This window comes from Echinops telfairi, unplaced genomic scaffold, assembly GCF_000313985.2.
Source record: "Echinops telfairi isolate 266 unplaced genomic scaffold, ASM31398v2 ScPeMD7_3;HRSCAF=10, whole genome shotgun sequence".
Taxonomy (NCBI): domain Eukaryota; kingdom Metazoa; phylum Chordata; class Mammalia; order Afrosoricida; family Tenrecidae; genus Echinops; species Echinops telfairi.
Genome location: NW_022103899.1, coordinates 65,170,552 through 65,194,321, shown reverse-complemented (window position 1 = coordinate 65,194,321; position 23,770 = coordinate 65,170,552). Strand labels below are relative to the sequence as shown.

At 50.2% G+C, this 23,770-nt stretch overlaps 1 protein-coding gene across 1 annotated transcript in view; it reads left to right on the top strand.

The window, feature by feature from the left end:
- LOC101648854 (contactin-associated protein-like 4) overlaps nucleotides 1–23,770 on the top strand; it is a 109,121-nt gene that overhangs the window by 67,184 nt on the left and 18,167 nt on the right. The window contains exons 15-17 of the mRNA XM_004701899.2: nucleotides 9,805–9,932; nucleotides 22,247–22,417; nucleotides 22,562–22,780. Coding sequence (XP_004701956.1) covers nucleotides 9,805–9,932; nucleotides 22,247–22,417; nucleotides 22,562–22,780 — 518 coding nt within the window. The remainder of the gene's footprint in view (nucleotides 1–9,804; nucleotides 9,933–22,246; nucleotides 22,418–22,561; nucleotides 22,781–23,770) is intronic.

Here is a 23,770-nt window from a genome sequence, read left to right as displayed (position 1 = left end):
CAGGTGTGGTAATTACATAGTCTGGTGCCAGTTTGAGACTGTTAAGAGTAAAGGGGTGGAGTTTGGCCTGTCAAGCAGGTTGCAGCAGGATGCCCACATTTAGAGGCACTATGGGGATAAATAGCGCAAGACACACTCCCTCCCTGCGAGACAATCCTCTTGGCAGGCCACATGGAGCGAAGCTGGTGATAGCCAGGGCCTTGGAGCTGGAAGAGCCATGTGGAGACCACACTAGCCGGAGATGCGTCCATCACCACTGGATCCGCAAGACCTTAGACCCGCTGGCCTGCCATCTTCCTGCATTCAGCATCACTGCGTGGCTGCGTGAGTCTGAAGAAGAATTTCTAGACTAGTCTTAGACATATGGGCTAATATCAGATTTATGGACTTGATCTGGCCTGGGCTGGGATGTTTTCTTAATATATAATTACTCTTTATTTAAAGCTCTTTCCTATGAGTGTCTATGAATTTGTTCCTCTGGTCTATCCAGGCTGACAGAGCAGGGTAGTACTGTAGTGCAGAAAGACATAGCATCAACAGGGATGAGATGGCCCCTGGTACACGTCCTCACAGGAAGCCAGGTGTGTCCAGTGGGCAGCAAGTCAGCCTGCTCTCCCAGGCCCCTCAGCTCCAGGCTGATAACCGGGAGAGAAATGGCAACAAGCCTGACTTCTGGGAACAAGCCGTGGGGATGTGGGAACCACAATGGAAAATCCTGACCTCGACCCAGTCTCGGACCCAGAACCTGATGTCCAGGAAAGACTGGAAGAAGAGCGCATGCAGTGGCATCCAGCGCACACGTGGACCTGGCCCTGAGGCCTGTGGTCATTCCCAGAGAGCCCTCACTGGGAAAGGACACTGAGCCTGCTCCAGTGGGTGGGATGTAGGATGAGGATGATGACCCAGGTGTCAGAAGATGGGAAATGTACCCTGGCCCTGGGGCCGGCAAGAACGAGTCGAATTGTGACCTTTTGCCAAGCTCTCTCGACCGGGAGTGTGATCTGAATACAGACAAGGGTAGGAAAGGAAGCCTGCCTCGCACCCGGCTCCTGCTCTCCTCACATGCACACGTCGATCCAGGCCAAAGGTTTGAGCAGATCTCTCAGCTCAGTGAACAGCTGCAGACAAACTCTGCTTCATCTGCCCTGGGCTCCCTAGGGCGTCTTCCAGAGAAAGGTTCAGCCCACACGACGTCCCTTCCGAGTGGACCTGCTGAGCCAGCCAAACATGGGTGGAGCGGTCAGCGCTGAAGGTTGTGGCCACTGCATTTTAAATTCCAAACTTGACAGAGTTTCTCAGAGGACACAGGTTGGGCACGGGCTCATTGTGAATAAGTTCTAAGAGAACAGAAAACGGCTCTGGTGGGAGAAAGGCCGAGACAGTTGTGCCCAGGGATTGTTCCATCACCTCATGGCCTGCTCCTCCTTCCACGCTGCCTGCCCTACAGGGTCTCACTGGGACACCGCCATCCACCCTTCACCCTGATCTTGGCCCTTGAGACCCCAACAGCACTGACGGAGCGTGATGTGAGCCCCTGTGGGTGGCCACGGACTGCTCCTGGGAAGGGCAGGGAAGGGTTAAGTCGGGCACCCCACCATCAGAAGGCACACACGGAGGCTGTGCCCAGACTCAGAGCTTCCCATTGGGAGGTTTTGTGTAATCAAGGCTTCGGTGACTTTGTGGTGATACTGTTGACTTACCCTTGGCAGCTGCGGGCTGGGAAGTAACACCTGGAAAGGGAAAAGCCAAGTGGAAGCTCCTAACCTGTCCACCCTCCCAGCTGCCATCTGTCCACGATCCACCCAAGTGGACTGCCTCCCTTGGGGAGCAGTGGCAGATATTGGGCCACCCTGCAAGCTCTCGTTCGAGGGTGGAGGGGTGCAGGCTCCCCCACATTCCCCTGAAATCAGTAGTGTGGGCCTGTGTAATGGTAGTTGGTGATGGCAATTCTGTAAATTACACGAGGAAGCCAGAAAACGACCCTGGGGTCTAAGGGAATGTGTGGTTGTTGCCAAGACAACCAAAGGACAGGAAACAGGCCTGAGGCATGTCGCTGATACATGTGTGGAGGGAAAGGGGGTCCTTTTCAGTGGAGGAACCACACACAGAACGTGAGCTCAGCCTTGGCTTCACATGTGAAACCTACTGCAGGGAGCTTTCTGGACAACATGGTAAGTCAAAGGACAAAGGTCTTCAAAGAGCAGGCAGGGGAACCTTGCCTGCACCCGGGACTCCAAAGGCAACTTGCATTTGACATTGGCCTTGTCCTCCAGCTGCAGGCCTGCGAAGAGATTATAGACAGATACTATATCTGTCTAGTTGTCCCTCCCCTCGCCGTCTCAGTACGTACATATTTCTCCTGAAGCTTTGCAAAGTCACTTTCAAATACAATACCCTTTTACCCAAAAGTAAGGTGGCATTTTATGTCACCACAGCACGATGAACAAGATCAGAACATTAGCATTTATGCAAAGCTGCTTTCTAACGCAGCATCCATATTATAATTTCTCCAGTTGTCCTAATAATGTTTTTGGTGACACAGGAAAATTTTTCATCATATACTGAATCTAATTGCCCCATTTCTTTTATTGCCTCATCGGGAGTACTCCTTTGCATTTTATGATGGTGATACTTTATGATAGCAATAGTTTATGATAGTGATCCTTGAAGAAATAATACCGCATGTTGTGGCAGCTTGGGGTTCCATGCTTGCTCACGGCCACTTTTTGCATTAAGCTTGTTGGGGTCTCTGTTGAGATGGCACTACGTTTCTACACTTACAGAAGAGCACACGACCTCCGTCCCCCCCGCGCTGCCTTATCCGAGAGGAGCAGACACTGAGGTCTGCTAGTCGGCTGCTTGGGAATGTCGCAGGTTTCCTCACATACACCTCTGGCCCTTTCTGCTGTGTTTAACCCTGAATGGTGCCATCTCCTCCTCTGCTGTTGCCAAGGGACTCTCCCAGTGGCATGAGTTCCTTGGTGTGGCCTTTTGCCCTTTTGCCTGGTGGTCCTGTCAGGGTCAGTGGTTCAAACGCCCCAGTGGCTCCGTGGGACCAAGCTGAGGCTGTTGGCTCCTGTCAAGATGCACAGCCTCCCAGCCCAACATAAGGTCACTGGGAGTCGGGATTGACAGGATGACAGGAGTTTGCTGCTGGCCGTGGCTCTTTGGAAAAGCCGCACTAGGGAGTGAGTCACCTTCATGCGACTTCTACACCAGAGGATTTGTGATCTTTGTCCAGATGGATTACGTTTCCCAGGGAAACTGCCATCCACATTTGGATGGGTCCTGGCTCCTGGCTGCAGCTTCTCCTATGATTGGTATGCACCTTGCAAGACATGGTCAACAGACTATGCAAATGAGGTGAGCTGTTGCTACTATGCAAATCAAGTGTCTGTGGCCTCCTGGTAGAGATTGGTCAGTTCATGGTCCTGTTGGGAGTGCCACACCTTGAAACTTACAAGGAGTTTGTGTAAGCAGCCAGCCCTCAGAGGCTTAGAGGCAAAAGAGAAGCAGCAGGAAGATACTGAGAGAGAAGGGGAGACAAGGGCACCCTAAGAGTGCTTTGGCATAGGTTTGGAATGTAGCCTGAAGGCAGCCAGAGACTGGGAAGCACCCAGAGGCAGAGTAGAGCCTAACCTTGGCAGAGTGGAGAGGAGCCCATCCTCAGCGGTGAGAGGTGTTGAGAGGGGTCCCGCGGGACATTAAAGAAGGGAGACTTTGTTTACAAGTTATAGCCTTTTGATCCTGGTACCAAGGTGTACCTCAGCCCAGGTCTGTGAGATGTTGCAGAGAACTGCCAAACCTCCACAGGGAGGGTGAGCATGAGGGGACAGGACCTGGGGAGTGTGGTCAGCGACAAAGAAGTGGTACAGCACCCACTTGGAGAAGGATGACATTGGGGATAGGTTAGACCCCAGGCTCCTGTTTGTGCCGTTTGATCTCTTATGTCTGCAGTTCTTTGTGAGCGTCTCCTATGCTGGGTATCTGCCCACTGGTGGCTGCTCCTGGATAGGAAGGTACCGGATGGTGTGCGTTTTGTTACTTACTGCCTGGTAGTCCTGGTGTGGCCCTGCTTGAACCAAAAGTGAGTCCGACCTACCAGCTGCTCCAGTGAAATAACAGCCCAGGGCCCCTGTGGAGCAGGTCCACTCTGCCCATGGCCACTGTGGCAGATACACAATCTCGTGTTAACTTCAGGGTATTAAGAGTGAAGGGGTGGAGTCTAGCCTGATGATGCCTCCTGGTGCGTGACCTTCTCATGAGGATTGTGGGAGCTTCCTCTCTTTCTCCCTGGAGGTGGGCCACACACCCTCTCTCTCTGCCTTGGTTTTCCCATTGAGGAGCCACACACTCAGATTGCTGGAGGAGCCACGTGGAGACCCTCGCCCACGCTGAGACGCTTCTATCACCACTGGATCCACAAGACTTTTCACCCACTAGTCTGTGATCTTCCTGCACTCAGCGTCATTGCATGTGCAGCATGAGTCTGAAGAGGGATTTATAGACTAGTATCTGACATACGGGCTACCATCGGACTTATGGACTTGGTCTGGACTGGGCTGGGACGTCTTCTCAATATGCAATTGCTCTGATATTGAGCTCTCTCTTACACATGTGTGAATGTCTCTGAACTTTTTTCCTCTTAGTTAAACCGGTCTAACACAGCTGCCCTGAGTCTAACCCGGCTTTCTAGCCACTGGTTTTGGTTTTGCTGGCGGTTAAATGCAGTTCCCTGGGTGTGCACTGCAGATCCAGGCGGTCACTCCTCTCGTCCAGCAGCGCTGGCCAGACCTCAGGCTCTTGGTGGTAATTGCGGGCATGCTTGCTGGGTGATCTCATGGCCCCAACTCAGAGGGTACTGGCTGTGGGACTAAGATTGTGCATGGGGTAGAAACACGTATCAGAGACTCAGACACACAGGTATAGGATATGCCATATGAGAAGAGCATTCACCTGTGTGGTCATGTTTAGAAAGCACCCCCATTCTTACCTTCCTGGGTGCTTTGCTAGGAGTGGGTGTTCCCAGAAGTTCCTTCGAGCACTTATGGAAATGAATCAAAGGGTGTTCATCTTACTTCTCTTAACCTGGTCTACTACATGAACCTGTTGTGTGAGCGGGTGTCCTGGTAGGGGTCTGCTTGGTCTGGCTGCAGCACATGCGCCGTGGTGGCAGATTTATGGTTCACAGTTTGCTCAGCAGGCTTGCCCTCAGCGCTCAGAAATGGGGCTTCTTTGTGTGCCTTTATGGAGGTCAGGTTGTCTCTCTCACCCCGGAAGAAGGCAGCTCCTAGCACAATCATTGCGGGTTCGGTAGGCACAATTGTACACGATAATAAGTAAATGTTATAGTAAAGTTATAGAGAGCATGAGAGATAGAAGAGAAATATAGAAATAAACGGAGTCAGACATAAATGGAGTGCTGTGCCCCAGGAAGGCACCCAGGCACTAGAGGCGATGAGCCTGCCCCTCTCCCCCCATCAGCACCAAGACTTGGGGTCTTTGCATGTTTGTCGGGACTCTCTGTGCAGCCATCTTGGGTCAGCGGTGTGCAGTGTGCCCAGAGCGCACTTTCTGCTTTGTTTCCTGACCACCGCTCACCACGAAATGTCATCTCCCCCGTCGAACTTGAGCATGCGCTTTCTTCCCTTGTCTGGGTTGAATGGTTGAGGTTTTTCCTTCTATTTATCTAAATCATGTATATTTTAAAAATAAAGTTCTTGGATGTGCTAATTAAATTACTGTTGTTGTTATTGTGCTCGTTACTTTCACCTGTTATTTCCCCCTCTTTGTTTTGCTGCTCTTGTGTCAGCTTTTGAGGTAAGAATTTAACCTCTTTAAAGTCATCCCTTCATTTTTATCGATGCCCGTATTTAAGGGTTTGGATTTTCCTCTGATCGCGGCTTTAGATGCATTAAATATCCTGCACATGCTGTCCACAGCACAATGAGTCTGAAGCAGCGGCTGAGGGTTGGTGAGTCGGCATTCCAGTGTCTACATCCCTCTGACTTCACATTTCTTTATCAAGAGCTCTTAAATTTCCAGGGGGCGGGGGGGCGGGTTGCAATGCTAATCATGTGTTTTTGTTGTATTGTATTTTTGAGTGTGTTATTTACAGTGTTTCTCATTGTTACGTTTGGTTGTATGCCACATGGCCCAGGTTTTATGAACCGTCCAGATGGGCTTGAGAGGAGCCTGTCTTTGTATTTGAGGTGTAACTGCAGCTGCTGGTGGCCACTGTGTCTGCCTAACCCCTGGTGGCCCTGTGTGCCGAGCACAGCTGCCCCGGGCCTTGCGGAGCGGATGGGCGAGTCTGCCCTGTGGAGGAGCGGGGTTATGCAGTGGGTTGCACATTAGCCTGCAAACCACACAAGCCCAGCACGTTGGAGCCGCCAGCTGCTCTGCAGGAGAAAGGCAGGGCTTTCTACTCCTCTAAAGAGCTGGTCTTGAAAACCAACAGGGGCAGTTCTACTCTGCCCTACGGGAGGCTCCGGATGGACTGGATGGAGCAGCAGTGAGTTCGGGGTTTCTGAGTCTGGTCCTACGAGATGATCTGACTGAGTCTGGCCGTCACTTTTTGGCAGATAGTCAAGTGCAGGCATTGCCGGCCCCTGGGAGTCTCTCTCAGAGATGATGTTTCTAAGATGATCGGTATCCCCACTGACTTACCGTCTCCCTCCCGGGTTAAATCCTCCTGAAGTATGTGTGTGTGTGCTCCTCTCCCGCCCTCCAAACGCTGCTGCTCCGCTGGGTGTTCTGTTTGGCGGCGCTGAGCTTTGCTGCGGCTGTTCCAGAATCCACCACATTAGCTTGGACAGCGCCTCTGGATCTGCCCTGCTATGGACTTGCTTTCCGCGGTAATGCCAGCACTCGCACCAGCTCCTCGGAGTCGTGCAGGGCTCCTGGTGCTCACTTTCCAGCTCACTGCCACCTGCCGGCAACGCTCATGGGTTTGGCTCAACTCTGCCGTCTTATTTTATGTCACGGGCATGAGAACTGTTGCATTTTCTGGCTCTTTAATGGCGCGGTGGGGTGCACGTTGGGCTACTAGCCACAAGGTCAGCAGTTCTAAACCAGCAGCCGCTCTGTGGGCAACAGATGAGGCAGAGTGACAGCCTTGGACACGCACAGGGGCAGCTTGGCCTTGTCCTGTGGGGTCCCTGTGAGTCGGTGTGGACGGAAGGCAGGGACTTTCATTGCGGGCATTTCTTTCATCTTGTCTTAGCTTTGGGGATTGCTTTGGTGCTCAACAACATGTGCCTTTTGTTCTTTGAGTTACCTTTACAGTGAATGCTTTTTAAATACGTTATCCCTTGTCTCCTTATTCAACCTCTTACTGTGCCTTAGCATTTTTGTTATTTAAATTTTTCTTTACCTCTCACGGATTGCCTATATACCCATTTGTAAGTTTATTCATTTCCTCGCCCCTTCCCACCTCTTCCCATTTAATCAGCTTGGTTTTGTCAGAACCCAATTCCCATCACTTGGAGTCTGCCCTGTGTGCCATCCGTCCCTCCATCTCCAGTTAAGTTTCGGGTCTACGATCCAAAAAGAACCAAACTCCCTGCCAACGGGCCTATGTCCACTCACAGTGACCCTCTAAGACAAGGCAGACCTGCCCCTGTGAGTTCCAGGGACTGAACTCTTAGCAGTGCGGACAGCCTCATCTTCCTCCCGTGGAGGGCTGGTCGGTTCTGTGGGCAGCACCACCGTTTCCATAGCTAGGATCCTTTCATTGTCTCCTGCTGCCGTTGTGATTGGGGGAGGCGTAGCCTTTGCCCTCTCAGGAAGTGTAAAGGGTCGACATGTTCACGCACGGAGTTGTCCAGTACAGCTCTGACACACGAGTGAGGTCAGTGGGGAGATCCCGCACACCTCCGCTAGCTTTGTCCTGGAGGGTTTATGTTTCTGATGCTAACGTAACCTGGTCATGTTGCTTTTTGCTTCCATTCTGCGTTGCTGTCATAGAGAAATAGGTACTTATGTGTCCACTGGCCCAGCTAGGTTCATGCTCCTGAACCTCATGGTCCGTAGATGCTTCCGAATTGTCGGTCTGGTGTGCACCGTGCCATCCGTAACTGCTTCCATTTCATTTCTTCTCACACTGTCACATTGGAGTTCGTTATTGTGTACTTTGAGCCATTTTGAAGGCCTGAGATGTTTACAGTAAGATAAACAATTACCTGGTGATGTATTTGTGTCTGAGCGCAGCACGATGATAAGGAGGTTACAATCACTCGGTTGGTTTGCCCAAGCTGCAGGTGGTCCTGAGGGGCTCGTGGAGGCCAGGGACAACCTGAGGCACCCTCTCCCACCAAGCCGTCCCCAGTGTCAGAGGTGGCCCTCCACCTCTGCCCTCTCCTCCCTCCCGGCTCCCACAGTGGCTTGGGCCACACTTCATATCACAGAGCCCTCTACACAGCCACAAGGAGGAGCCTGGGGAAGATTGTATGCTTTTGAATAAAACCATACGGACTTCCATAATCTTAGAAGTCTTTTAAAACAGATCTGAGAGTTCTTGTGCTGGAAGCCTGCGGCAAGAGCGCCATGCCTGCAAGACGGGTCCTTGGACATTCAGGTTTCCTCACTGAGTTGCCCCACAGTCTGGCCGCCCCCCCCCACAGCCACCACACCCACGGGAACAGTGGGCGCAATTCTGCAGCCACCAGCCCAGCGTCCCCCATAGGCAAGCTTGTCCACTGCACGTGCTGTCCCCAGAGCACGCGCCGTGGGTGTGGGCGATCTGCATTGTACCCTCTAAGCTATCCAGAGCAACTGCAAGCTTAATCAGGGAGGGCTCTGGACCATTAGGCTAAACGCAGCAAGCAATTCCATGTCTCCAAGGTAGCGTGCCATGTTACATAGTTTTCTACCACTTGTTCCTTTCTCAGAGATGTGCTTTCTGACATGGGAAGAAAATGATAACTGCATTAATATTTTCCTTTATATTTGACACCTGTTTTTTTCCTAAATAAGGGAGCTTCCTTTGCCAAAAAAAACCAAGCAATGTCTCTCTGCGTGGTAACTCAGGTTTGTTTTTCCCGCTGTCAACTCGGGGCAGTGAGTTTGGGTATTTTTTGTTAATCCAATCGAGATGGGTACAGGCAGCGGCTGAGCGAGAGGAAGCCCGGGGTTACTCCATCCCCACAGGTTCAGGGGTTACACGTCCTCACCGAACTCTCTTCTGTCTGTACATCACAAATCCAAATGAAGCCTACGCCATTCGTAAACAGGAAGATTTTTTTAGAATGTAGGCAGCCCTGAGTTTAGACCTCGGAAACCCTCCTAGGGGACTGCAGCTGGAGGGCCAGCTGCCTCCCAGGTCAGGCCTGGCACATTCTCCAGGGACATCAGTTCTTTTGTGGGGCAGCGAGTGCTGTGGCATCTGGGGAGTGGGCTGGTGGGGGCGGGGATGACGTTGTGGGCTGTCACTGTGCTGGCTGGGACTGACATCTGGGGCCAGGAGAATCCCGAGAACCCCCACAGTGAAGTGGCCGGATAAGGAGACAAAGCAAGAACACCACGCTCTTCTACAGCATGTCCACGGAGGACACTGTGCAGGAAAACCGAGCCACAACACGGCGGGGCGGGGGGAGTTCTCCCTCCCGAGCATGGGCTGGCGCCCAGGGGGCTCACACTCACCCCGAGGCGTCTACAAGGGCAGTGCTGGTTCTTCAGGCTGAGGAGATGGCCTTGGCTGGCCCAGAGGGCCCTGCTCTCTGGGCGGTCTCAGGAGGTGCCGTCTGAGCAAGCCCACGAGGCCAAGCCAGGACTCTGTCGAACTCAGCTGTGTTTTCTCCCCAGGACCAGTGACAGCGGGCTGCTGTCCCACAAGGAGCACCTGCCGGTGACTCAGATTGTGATCACAGACACTGGCCGGCCAGGCTCCGAGGCCGCGTACCAACTGGGGGCCCTGCTCTGCCAGGGGGACAGTAAGTACTGGGCCTGTGTGGGGCTGGGAGTGGAGCAGATAGCCCAGTGCCCATGGCTGTGGCTCAGTGGTTTCTCAGAAGGCCACGCAAGCATTAGCCCAGAGGCAGCGGGTGTGGCCAAGAGTCCAGCTGGCCACAAGGGCCCTAGGACTTCCTCCAGGACTACTGGGGTGTCACGAGGTGTCACGGGGTGCCACGGGATGTGGGGCCCTTCTGCCACACACACCTTCCCAACCAGAGGTGCTCAGGTACTGTACAACCCTTCCTTCCTCTTGCGAGACCAGGCCACCAACCAGAGCCAACCAATGAATCAGAGGAGGGTCACCATTTATTTCTCTGTCAGCCCTGTAGCGCCTCCTTCCCCACTCCTGCTCCCCCCTCCCCCTCTTCTTCCTCCTCCCCTGCATCTCCATCTCCATCTCTCTCTCTCTCCTCTCTCACTTAGACGTCATAGTTCTTGAGATAGTGCCCGCACACGCTGTTTGTCCTCTAACGGTGTTTTGAATGTAAGTGCATTTTAGTAGCCAGGGCACATTTCCACAGGGACTCTCCAGATGGAGGGCTGTGTCCACTGACCTTCTCTAGGACCCTGGAGCCTAGGAGCACACCCCCACCCCCACCCCCAGCCCTTGGGGACTGGGTCACATGGTACAGACTTACAAGTGTCTTTGAAGAAGCTGGGTGCCTCACAGTGCCTCACCAGATGAACCCCCATTTTAACTTTCTCACAGCTCTTAGCCTCCAAACCTGGATTAGAATATAAAATGAAAATCCAAACTGCGTTACTTTTGACTTAACACTGCGCTGCAGCTGTGCTTGTCACTGGTCTTGGAAAACTGAGCCGTGAGTGGACAGACAACCCCGTTAAACCAAGAGGGTTACGGTCATTGAAGACCCCTGGGCAGCACTGGTGCAGCAGAAGGCTGTAGCTGGAGGCCCCTTACAGCTGTGGCTCCTGGTGGGCCTAGGGTAAGGTGACCAGACGTCCCGCTTTGGGCAGACAGCCCCGATTGCTAACAATTTGTCCCGCGTCCTGCAGCATTTTTAAAAAGTCCCGATTTTTGGAAAGAATGCACGACAAGCTAGGGAACGGCCGGAGAACGGGAAAGGAATATACGGTTTTCGGCTGCCATGTGGCTATTTCGCCAGGATTTGAGTTTTATATTATTTTTGTTACTTTTATAATGTTAAACTTTAATAATAACAAATAATTCTTGAGAACTGATTATCGAGAACTGATTTTCAAAGTTCGCATTGTTGATCAGTTGTTAGAATTCAACCACCATTGTTTGGACTTAATGAACAATGGCATTTTTGGCATTGGCAATGATGAAAATACTTTGTAACTGTCTCTCAGACGATACACATCATACCGCATACTAGTGCTAGTTAAACAAGTGATGTCAACAAATCAGCTATTCAGATAATTTAGGTAAGTAATTTATTTCTTTCATAAATACATGAATTTTCTTGAATTTAGCAGACAGTACTGGAATGATGTGCAAAAAATCATTCGATCACATTACTTAAAAGTTCCCATATAGCAATATTTCTGAAAATGATCTTTTTAATGAGGCATCATTATTTAAAATATATATTGATAAGGAAAAGGTTAAATCTTGGGCAACAGCAAAAATCACAATAGAGAACAGATGGTTAGAAATACTTCATTTTGAAATAAACCATGTTCCATACAATAATGCACTAAAAATTGTGGAGTACACACTGTCCTTACCAGGAACTAATGCTGTGACTGAACACGTTTTTTCTACAGTAAATAGAGTGTAGACATCAGAAAATTCACAATTAAGTGTTGAGATTTTGAAAGCCATTTTATGTGTGAAATATAATTTAACAAATTCTTGTGGAAAATTTCATGACCTTTTAAACAACGACAACAATCTACTAAAAATAGTTCACTCAAATGAGAAATATGCCAAAGAATAAAATAATACTATACATAATTTCTAAAGTATTATATTTGTAAATTGTACTTATGTTGAAATTTTAAATATATATATCACAATACTATTTTTGCGTTCTATGAAAATTCTTGTCGCTCCATATAGACCACATTTTTAATCAAGAACCCTTCACCCCACACCCCACTCCATCCCCGGTCAATGGTGTCCCGCTTTAGCAATGTTAAAATCTGGTCACCTTAACTTAGGGTAGGGCTGCAGGTCAGAGGCGCCTGCTGGGTGACGACAGAACACCCCAGGCCTGTGGCCTCAGTGGACAGTGGCCTCAGTGGACTGTGGCCTCAGTGGACTGTGGCCCTCCAGCCCTGGCTCTGAGTGTGTCTGAACTCAGGGTGTGGTGCTTCCTGCCTGTCGAGTCCAACCCATGTGGAGACAATGAGATGCCCCTCAGGTTTTCAGCATTGGTCTCCAACTCTCAGATGCCCTCTCCAGACTCAGGGTTTCTGGAGGAGAATTCCAAATCTTTCCATTCATCATTTCTCTACCATGTGTCTAATTTGTGGGTACAAGGAGGTTGATCTCCATCTTGTATACGAGGCAGGGCCACCTGCTCAATACTCACCCTCACGAAGGGATCACTGAAGATCAAGATACGTGAGCAAAGGGCAGTGGAGAATCAGATGCTGCCAGAAAGAATGGCATCTAGGGTCTTAAAAGAAGCAACTTTCTAAGGGAGGTGACAGTTAAGCCCACACAGAAGAAACTCATCCGTCTGTGCTTCCTGGGACCCTAGGACTGTAAATAACAAACTCTAAGACCTGGGGAGGGAAAATGTATGTGAGCTTAGATTCTGAGCACCAAGTGTGCAGAAGGTTATGGATGACAGTGAGAGCCCAAACCCATTTGCAGAGCCCCAACGTGGAATGAGCTTCCACTGAATACCCTTGGACTTGCCCTCAGACAGAAAGCACTGGAAAGTGAATTGTTACAGATGTAATTAGGTTAAAATTTAACATCTTACCATTTGTTTTCCTTTTTAACCTGGTCTTAATTTGTTCCTTATTGTATTATTTTCTGCTTTCTTTGAATTGAAAATAAAAATGTAACTAATATCACTGAATAAATTGCATAGAAATTGTCTAATGAAAACCTAATCTGCTGTGTAAACCTTCACTGGAAACACAATTTAAAAAAAAAAAAAAGCATTTTTAATGGGCTGACTACCAGGGTGGGTGGTCACCATTTATAGTGGGGGCTGGACACTGGTCCTGGTCCTGCTGACTAGTATCCATAGGGACCACATCAGAGACACCCACGGCTTCAATTCAACCTTCTGAGAGTTTATTTTTGTTGTTGAAGATGGGAAATACTTAGTTTTGCTAACGTTCTTCACCCCACCAGTCTTTGGGAGAGAGGAATTCTGCAAACTAGCTTTACCCACCTCACCCACAAGGCTGTGGGCAGACTTTCCACACATGGACTGGAGAAGCTCCTCAGCTGCCCTTGACTGATGATCTGAAATGCAAAGCCAGGTTTAATCTTCAGCATCTGAATCCCACAGCCCAGTTTATGCTGTGTATTTCCTTTCAGATAATTTATTCCATTAAAATTTTAAATTTCATCTAAGTATCCTCCCTGCTGACATGGCCACAGAAGTTGGGAGACTCGGTTCTAACTAGTTTGCAGTGAACAGACATTGTTGAGCCTCTCATTTTGTCTGCAGCAAGTACAACAGCTGTCTGGGAAATCATAGCCGCCCAGGACACATTAATATTTAAGGTGCCCACAGCAATAAACAATCCCATGGAAGCAGACAGACCTGTAGAGTGATGATTTCATTAATTTCTCTCCCATTTGGCAAGGCTACATCTAAACCATCTCAGACAATGGAGGATCAATCCCATTTTCAACAATCCCCAGACAACGGTGCTCAACCGCTCCTGTAGCCGCCAACCCTCCTTGGAGCAGCCGCCCTGCACCATTTGGAGCTGTGTGTGGAGCGTAATTCTCATGCCTCCCCCTGGGGTCCTTCTCTGTTACTTGTCTAACCAGCCCCCAGCCCGTCCTCTCCTTCCATAGCCCCTCCCGCCCACCCTTCCTGTCTTGTCCTCCTCCTGTACCCAGCCCCTTATGCTTCCCCTTCTTCCTGATTCAATCCACAAACACCAGGAGTGGGCTTATAGGCCAAGATGCCTGTAAAACCAGGTGGGGGAAAGTTTACTGAATGCCTCATCATTAACAAGAAGAGGGCTTGGTGTCAGGGTCATTGCATCTCATGTTCACGGCGTGCCCAGTGGTACATCAGGAGCAAAGTGCTTGGTCACTGCTGTTCTCCAGAGCGCTCTGAGGGCCATGTGGAAGGGAGGAAAGGCAGGCCACACAGGCATGGTGTGGCAGGGAGGGCAACGGGGCGAAGCAGGGAGGGAAGTCTCTAAGGCAGGGCCTCCGGGAGGCCAGGTGGATTGGAGCCATCCAGGCGGAGGGAGGAGTGCCTGTGAAACTGCGCGAGAATTGTGACGACTCAGGAAACTGAAAAGCCGGATGATACGCATCAGAGCCAGGTCAGCAATGGAGGGAGGCTCATTAGCAATCTGAGATATGTAGATGGTAAAACCACTTGTGGTAGTTACATAATCTCCTGTCAGTTTGAGGATATCATGAGTGAACGTGTGGGGGCTAACCTGTCAATCAGATCACAGGCTGATGAGGTCTCCTGTGGGCATGGCCTTCTCACGAGGATTCTGGGAACTTCCTCTCACTCCCTGGAGGAGGGCCACACTCTGTCTGCTTCATCTTCCTATTGAGGATCCATGTGGAGACCCCTGCCAGTGCTGAGATGCTTCCACTGCCACTGGATCCACAAGACTTTTCACCCACTGTCCTGTCAGCTTCCTGCATTCGGCATCATTGCATGTGCTGCATGAGTCTGAAGAGGAATTGATAGACTCATGTCCGACATAAGGGCTAATATCGGACTTGTGGACTTGATCTGGCCTGGGCTGGAATGTTTTCCCAATATACAATCACGCTCTGATATAAGGCTCTTTCTTACACGCATATGAGTTCTTTAGATTCATTTCTTTGGTCAACCTGGCTAACTCGCCTTCCTTGCTGAAAGCCAAGAGGACTTGAAGTACTTGCTGGTGACGATCAAAGACTACAGCCTCCATATAAGTTACAACTCAATGTAAAGAAAACAATCCTCTTAGCTGGATCAATAAATAACATGATAAACAGAAAAGATCGAAGTTATCAAGAATTTCATGTTACTGGGATCCATAATCAGTGCTCATGGAAGCAGCAGTCAAGAAATCAAATGATGCACTGCATCAGGCACGTCTGCTGCACAAGACGTCTTCAGAGTGTCGGAGAGCAAGGATGTCACTTTGAGGACTCGGGTGTGCCAAGCTAACCCAAACCACGGCATTTTCAGTCACCTCACACACGTGAGATTGGGACATCAAATCGAGAAGACGCAGAAAAATGGATGCACTTGAATACTGGTTTGGGTGAAGAATGTTAAAAGTCGGATGGCCTGGCCGAAGAACGAACAGATCTGTCATGGAGGAAGTACAGCTAGAGTGCCCCTTTGGAGTGAGGATGGCGAGACTTGGCTTCATCCGCTTTGGACATGTGATCGGGAGAAACTAGTCCCTGGAAAAGGACACCATGCTCGATGAACTAGAGGGCCAGCTACGAAGAGAAGAACCTAAGTGAGATGAATTGACAGTGGCGTCAACAAGGGGCTTAAATCCATCAGTTGTGAGCATGCTTCTTCTTGTACATAGGGCCGCTCTGAGCCGGAACCACCTTGATGGCGCTGGACAAGACCAGCATGCGTTAGGTGTTTCCGTCAGCACAGGGATGTGCAGAGCCGGAGATAAGCATAAGCTCTGGAATCCAACCGCACTGCCATTGAGTCATTCTAATTCACAGCCACCCTGCATAGGGGTCCCAGTCGGTACATCTTTGTGGGAACAGGCAGCCCCATCCTCCTCCTTTAGAATGGCTGCGGAGTCTGAACTGCCCACCTTGCAGGTAGCAGCCCCCTGCCGAACCCACAGCCCCACAGCCCCTAAGTGTTGGAGGCGACCAGATGTCCTTTGATGAGGTAGGTATGAGCTCAATTTGTAAGAACAGCTTTTGAGAATAATTAACGTTTTCTCTGCACACACTCATTTCATCCCTCATGTTTCTCCATGCCGATGTGATGAATAGCTTTGTTGTTTTTTCCAGCTGGTCTACAAACCAAAACCGTAATTTTGCCTCGCCATATTTCATTATTTTCATTTTGCTTTATATTTGATCCCAACTGTTATTTTCCAAAACATTTGAAAACACCATTTAAATGTCTTCCAAGAGGAGCCAGTGAGGTCTGCGATCAGTACATGAGCGTGCCTGTGCTCCGAGCCAGGACCGGGGCCCTGCTGCTGTAGAAAAGTGGCATGTCCTCGCGTGCTCTTCTTGTTAACAATTAGAAATGCAGACCTGACTCGGGATGTAGGCCCACTTGGATTTTCATCATTTCTCTACGTGGTTTTAAGGAAGAGATGGTTGGGATTTTTTATAGCTACTTTGGAAGAAAACATCTTGCTTTATAAAGCAATGTACCTTTAATAAACTTTCTATTCCTTTTTAAGGGATACTTGGTTATTGGGATAATTTATTCCCAGGTTAAATAAAAGTTTTAAAAAAGAAAATATTTATGAAATCACCCTGAATCCCATCAAAGCTATCAAAGTTAGTGTTCCCAAGTGGATATATATGTTGGTGCATTTATTGAATCTCCCTGATTCATATAAATAATTATTTGGATTCCAGAACTATTTCATATATAAAATAAAAACTCACTGCCATAGAGTTAATTCTGACTCATAGCGACCCTCTAAGACCCCATAAAGGTATGTGCATGCATTGAATACACGTGCACATAGATGCAATGTACTATTTTCATTCTTCTTTTTCACGCACAGCCAGCATCGTTTTACTTCTTGATTCAGCTGCCCCGAGACACAAGTGAATGTGGCTGTCAGCTAACGCACTTTGCCCTCCCCTCTCTTCCCACTGGTAACCATCAAAGGATGTCTCTTTCCGTGTGAAAACCTTCCCTTGACTTGCACGCATCGTGTGTATGGCTTTCCACACTGGTTGGACCATTTCACAGTCCTACCAGCAGTGGGTGCAGTGCCGTGCACACCCTCCCCAGCACCGTTCTTCTCTGTTTGGGGGTCTTGTTTTTCTAACTGTGCTATCCGTCCTTGGGTGAGATGACATCTCGCTGTTGTTTTGCTTGGCCTTTCTCTAATGGCCCATGATCACACGCATTTCTCCATAGGCCCATTGGCCACCAGAATGTCTTGTTTGATGATGTGTTTGCCCATGGCCACTGTCCGCTTTTTAAGTTGGATTATTCGTCTTTTTTGTTGTTGAGGTGTTGAAGCTTCTACCAACTGTAGAGATGAATCCCTTATTCAATGTGGCACTGCCAATGTCCCCCTTCTGTGGTTCTCTTTTTGCTTTGGGCGAACTCTTTGCATAGACAACGTCCATACACAGTCTAGGTTCCCACCCCTGAGTTGAGAGTGTCACTCAGTTACCCTGGACTCTCCCGCTGCCTGCACTCCAGGAGCTGCCAAAGGAGAAGAAGCAGAGGGTGTGGCTTTGTTTTAGTTTGCCCGCCATTGCCCAATGCCAGTGTGGGGCGTGAATATATTTTGTTTTTCCTTAATAAATACTATTAAATGGACCCTACTCGATTCATACCTGATTACTTTAGTTTCTCTGAGTCCAAGAATTAGTAAAGGCTGCTGATAAATAGATATTGGTCAGAAGACTTCAACAGAGAGGGGCAGTAAATGGTGAACCTCACCCAGGGATGTTCTCTCTCTGAACAGAGGCTGCCCTGGGAAGCAGATCCTAATCCTCGATTGAACCACACCTGAACTTCCTCCTGGGCGAATGGAAATGAGCTGAAAGATACGCCACATGTGCCCGAGTAGAAACCAACCTGGAATTTTCAAGCTAAAATCTCAAAATTTTAGTTTGAAAATTTTGGGCCGGCTTCTACCCGAGTATATATGGTACCTTGGAAATATTTTTTTCTCATTGGAATTGTAAGCAATTCAAGCATTCCTGGGGCCTGGTCAACCAGCTTTGGGGGAGTCGCTGTGGTTTGATATTTCATGTTGGTTTAATCTGAGTTTTCTCTCAGGATCCTTTGGCACTGGTTCTGCCAGGAGTAGCTCCAGGGAATCCTTCCTCCTGAGTGTGTGGCCTTGCCCCTTCTAATGTGGTGGTGCTGCCTGTGACTCAGCACAGACTCGGCTGCCCAGAGGACACTGAGAGACACCCACACATCTTTGTTTAGTTACACCCCAGGGGAAAACTGAAAGCCCGAGAAACTGGCAACAACTCTGCGAGGCCCCAGTATGACCTGGAGCACACCCTCCTGAAATTTGGGAGCCGTCTCAAGAACAGAGTTGATGCCTTGAGCCCCACGCCCCAGCCCTAGACAACATCACACATGGAGACAGTGAAAGGTCACCGAAAAGACAGGAAGGGAGAAAAGAGCGAAATAGATGTCGCAGGAGGTGCTGCGCCTCTCTCTGAATGCACAGTAGCTAAAGGGAAAGGAAACCCAAAAGATGAATTAGAAGAGCGGATGAAAGAAACCACCGAGCAGCTAGAGCAGACAGAGTGCAGGGTTCTACGGGAAGAACGTGCTGGCTTATCAAGAAGTGTGCAACTTCTGAAAACCAAACGGGAAGGACACGGTCAGCATTTCTCAAGCAGAAAGGATTAAAGAATTCAGGCTGCAAGTTGAAATATTGAAAGATTCTATGGGCAAAATACTGAACTATGCAGGAAGCATCAAAAGAATGTGGAAGGCATACACAAAATCACGATCAAAAACCATTGCTTAACATTTCAGGAGGTAGCATCAGATAAAGAGCCAATCGTACTGAAAGAAGTCAAAATGCCATAAAGGAATTGGCTAAAAAGAAGGCTCTAGGAATTGGTAGAAATGTTCCAATAAGCCGAGGAAGCGTGGAAGCACTCACTCATGCATGCCAGCTGACTGCAGGAGTCCACTCCACAGAAAGGTGGCCCAGCAGAGGGTGGAGATTGTCGAACAATAGCATGAACCTCACACACAGGTCAAATGTTGCTGAATGTGTGAGTCTGGGTGGACTAGAGAAACAAATTCATTGACACTCATATGTGTAAGAGAGAACTTTATCTCAATTGTACCTTAAGAAAACATCTCAGCCCAATCCAGATCAAGTCCATACATCTGATATTACCCCAAATGTGGATACAAGTTCATAAATTCCTCTTTAGAGTCACGCAGCCATGCAATGATGCTGGATGCAAGAAGATCACAGGCCAGTGGGTGGAAAGTCTTGTGGATCCAGTGGCGGTGGAAGCGTCTCAGCATGAGCATGGGTCTCCGTGTGACTCCTCCGCTCCAGGGCTCTGGCTCTAGTGGCATAGCTCCATGTGACTTGTCAACAGGAATGTCCAGCAGAGAGTGCATGTGGGTCTGGCCTCCAGTGAGCTATTTATCTCCGTAGTGCCTCCAAATGAGGTCATCACGCTGAGCCCTGATTGACGGGCTAAGTTCCGCCCCTTCACTTTAGGCGGTCTCAAGTTGACACCAGATTATGTCACCACCATACTGAAGATCAACCAGATATGGTTGCAGCAGTGCATCAATGGGAAGCTGCTAGAAACTCAACCCAAACTCAGAAGAGGACATGGCACAAGGGATATCTTTGCTGGAGTCAGATGGATCTTGGCAGAAAGCAGAGACTACCAGAAACATTTACCTATGCTGCACTGACTGTGGTCACTCTTTGGATCATAACAAATGATGGCTCACATTGCAATGAAGGGAAAGTCCGAAGCACTTAATTGAGCTAATGTGGAATGTGTGCATAGTCCACAGGACAACTGTTTGAAAAAGAAACCAGTGTGTCTATTAAAACAGGAAAAGTGTGTATGTCAGGGCTACATCCCTTCATCATACTAAATCTGTATGCTGAAGGAATCATCCAATAAGTCAGACTATTTGAAGAAGACAGAGCATCAGGGTTGGAGGGAGACTCGTCAACAATCTGAGATATGCAAGTGACACAACCTTGTGTGCTAAAACTGATGAGGACTCGAAGCACATACTGATGAAGATCAAACACTGTGTCCTTCGGAATGGATCAGACCTCAACATTAAGAAGAGAGAAGCTCTCACGACTGGACCAAGATCTGCTATGATCAATGCAGGAGCTATTGATGTTGCCAAGAGTTTCTTCTAACCTGGGTCCTGTGTCAGTCCGGGTGGATGAGAGAAACAAATCCAGAGACACTCACATGTGTATAAGAAAGAGTTTTATATACAAGAGCAATTGTACATTAAGAAAACTTCCCAGCCCAGTCCAGATCAAGTCCATAAGTCCAATAATAGCCCATATGTCCGATACCAATCTGTAAAGTCCTCTTCAGACTCACAAAACACATGCAATGATGCCGAATGCAGGAGGATTGCAGGCCAGCGGGTGGGAAGTCTTGTGGCTCCAGTGGCATTGTAAGCATCTCAGCGCTGACAGTGGTTTCCATGTGGCTCCTCTGGCTCCAGAGCTCTGGCTGCATCAGTGCAGCTCCATCAGGCGCTTCATCCATAATGTCTCCCAGGAAGTGAACCTACATCCTGCCTCCAGTGAGCCATATCTCCTTTATCTCCTTTGTGCCTCCAAATGAGGTCATCAAGCTGGGACCTGATTGACAGGCTAAACTTCACCCCTTCACTCTCAATCCTCTCAAATTGTCAGATTGCAAAACTACCACAGATCCATAATTAATGTCCATGGATTTATCAGTCATGAAATCAAATTAAGTATTGCATTAGGAAAATCAGGTTCATGAGCTCTTTTAACTGTTACAAAGTGAAGTTGTCCTTTGACTAAGGTGACCCTGACCCAAACCATGATCTTTTCCATTGTCTCATGTGTGTGTAGAAACTGGACACCGAATAAGGACAATCAAAGAATCAATGCCTTGAATTCTAGTATTGGCAAAGACTATTTGTGGCAGTTACAAAATCTACTATCAGCTTGAGGAAAGGGTGGAGTCTAGCCTGTCAATCAGGTTATAGCCAATGAAGCCTCTGTGTGGGCGTGGCCTTCTCCTGGGGATTCTGGGCACTCCTGTCTTCCTCCCTGGAGGCAGGACACACACTCTCAAGTCACATGAAGTTATGCTGATCCCAGCCAGAGCCCTAGAGCTGGAGTCTCTCTAGTGCACCAAGACCGACACACTATTCAATAGACCATGAACTACCAGAGGAATGCAGAGGGCCAAGTCTTGGTTTCTGTGGCCTGTCGGTGCCCAGCACCCTGTGGACCCGGTGTTCATTGGAGCCTCCATTCTGAATGGGTCTCACGTTCTCCTGACTGTTGTTGGGGTTGTTGGAGCGCTGGCTCGGTTCTGACTCCCAGTGACCCTGGGTAGCACAACAAGTAGCACCGCCCAGCCCGGCCCTGCTCTATATTCATTGTGACTGTGAAAGAACGTGCCTCTGGCTCACCTGAGCACGTGCCTTTACCTGCATTGAGCACTGATCCTGTGCTGTTTTCGACCAATGGGAAACCACCCCCGGGGCAACAAGAATGGCGTGTGTGGCTTCTGAGGAGCCCCTTTTGTAAGCAGCATGGGGATAGGTTGGCGTGGAAGGATGCGCTCACAAGGGCATGTGGAGACCCGGAACTAACGCCTCCTGATGGGTCTGGCATCCCAAGAGCCCTGGCCCAGGCTGAGGTCGGAGAGCACCTCCCTGAGGACCCAGTGCCCACAGACAAGGGCTTCTAGACGGGTGTGGGGACAGCTCTCGGGTTCTGCAGGTTTCCTCTCTGTCAACACAACATCACATAGGGTCTTAACATGACAAATGAAGAACAAACTGCCTTGTGACCCTCGGAGCACAGCACAGCTGCCTCCGAGGGATCGGCGTGGCTTTGCCCTCAGACTCGGGCTGCTGGCTTCAAGGGGGTGGCAGTGGTGGGCTTCCGTGGGGTCGATTTGACTGGTAGCAACTGCATGGGGCAGAGTGCGCTTCTCCGTTTGGTTCCTCGGCTGCTTCCCGCAGCAACAGAGCCCCAAGTCTTCTCTACCAAGGAGCAGGGGTGGGGTTGAAGCCCACGGGTGAGTTAGCTGCCAGGCACTTCACTGCTGCTGCGCCAGGGCTCCAACTCCTTTCAGACAGGCAGCCAGGGGAGCAGAGTCCCGGGCTGGGTCGGAAGGAAGAAGGGATCTGCTGAGGGCAGACGGTGTGTGACAGCCTGACTCCCACCGGGTCCTGAATTTGCTTTTGACCCTCTCTCCCTTCTTCCCCTCAATAAGGGTCCTTCTGGAACTCCGTGTCCTTCCACACCGAGACCTCCTACCTGCACTTCCCCGCCTTCCAAGGGGAGCTCAGTGGGGACATCTCCTTCTTCTTTAAGACCACAGCCCCCTCAGGGGTCTTTCTGGAGAACCTGGGCATCACCGACTTCATCAGCCTGGAGCTGCGCGGTGAGTTCCCCAAGTCGGAGGGCCACGTCAATCATTGCACCCACGGGAGGGGGTCTCCACCAGCATGGTCTCTGCTGGGGGCCTGCTGCCCACGCATGGCCACGGCCGGCCCTCTCGGGGTAACGTCCATGTCCGGTGCCACAGCCCCCACGGAGGTGGCCTTCTCGTTCGACGTGGGGAATGGACCCTGCGAGCTCTCAGTGCGAGCCCCCGGGCCCCTCAACGACAACCGCTGGCACCGCGTGCGCGCGCAGAGGAACACCAAGGAGGCGTCCCTGCAGGTGGACCTGCTGCCCCCCACGGCCCGGGCCGCGCCCGCCGATGGCCACATGCTGCTGCAGCTCAACAGCCAGCTCTTTGTGGGTGAGTCTGCCCACCCTGCGAGGCCCGTGCGCTGGGTGGGGAGGGCGCCTCGCTCTCAGGGGAAGCTTGCACCTGCAGACAGGAGGGTCCTGTGGTCACATGAGCGCTGGGGTGTTGTCAGTGCCCCCTTTTTTGCTGACCTCCTATTTTCCTAAACGATGCCTTCCTCTCGTGGTTGGCCTTTCCTGGGGACGCGTCCGAGCCTCGTCACCCTCACAGCTCCTGAGCACCTAGGTAGTACTCTTCCCACAGCAGTTTGTTCTTCTAGCCCCAAGCCCATGGTGACCCGAGGGGACAGAGTCCAAGCACGCCGAGGGTTTCCGAGGCTCTGTGCTGGCAGTCTTTCTGGGCACAGAGGGCCTCATATTGTTCCTGAGAAGCTGCTGGTGGGATTGAGCCACTGGTTTTGCGCTTAGCAGTCTGGCCAGTAGAAGGCAACACAGCTCCACCAGGGCTCTTCCAAAGGCCTACCCTCCATTCAGTACCCTTCACCAACACCACAATTCAAATGCCCCGATTCCACTCTGTCTTCTTTTCTCGTTGCCTAACTAACCTTCACATGCATGGATGATGGCAGAGATGGGTTGGCCAGGTGCACCTGAGTCATCGTTTGGGGCAGAGAGTCACCGTTACCTTATCACAGTGGCGTGGTTGGTTACACACCGGGCTGCTAACCACGAGGTCAGCAGTAGGAACCTGTCAGCGACTCCGATGGGGGAAGAAGAGCCTTTCTGCTCCCAGAAAGACGACAGCCACAGAACCCCGGGGGCACATCTGCTCTGCTCTCCAGGGTCACTGTGACTCAGAGCAGACTCGTGACTGTGGTACCTTCAGTGACATCATCCTACCCTGTGCATGGGTGACATCGCCCTACCCTGTGCACGGGTGACATCGCCCTACCCTGTGCACAGGTGACATCGCCCTACCCTGTGTGCAAGGGGCATCGTCCTACCCTGTGCACGGGTGACATCGTCCTACCCTGTGCACAGG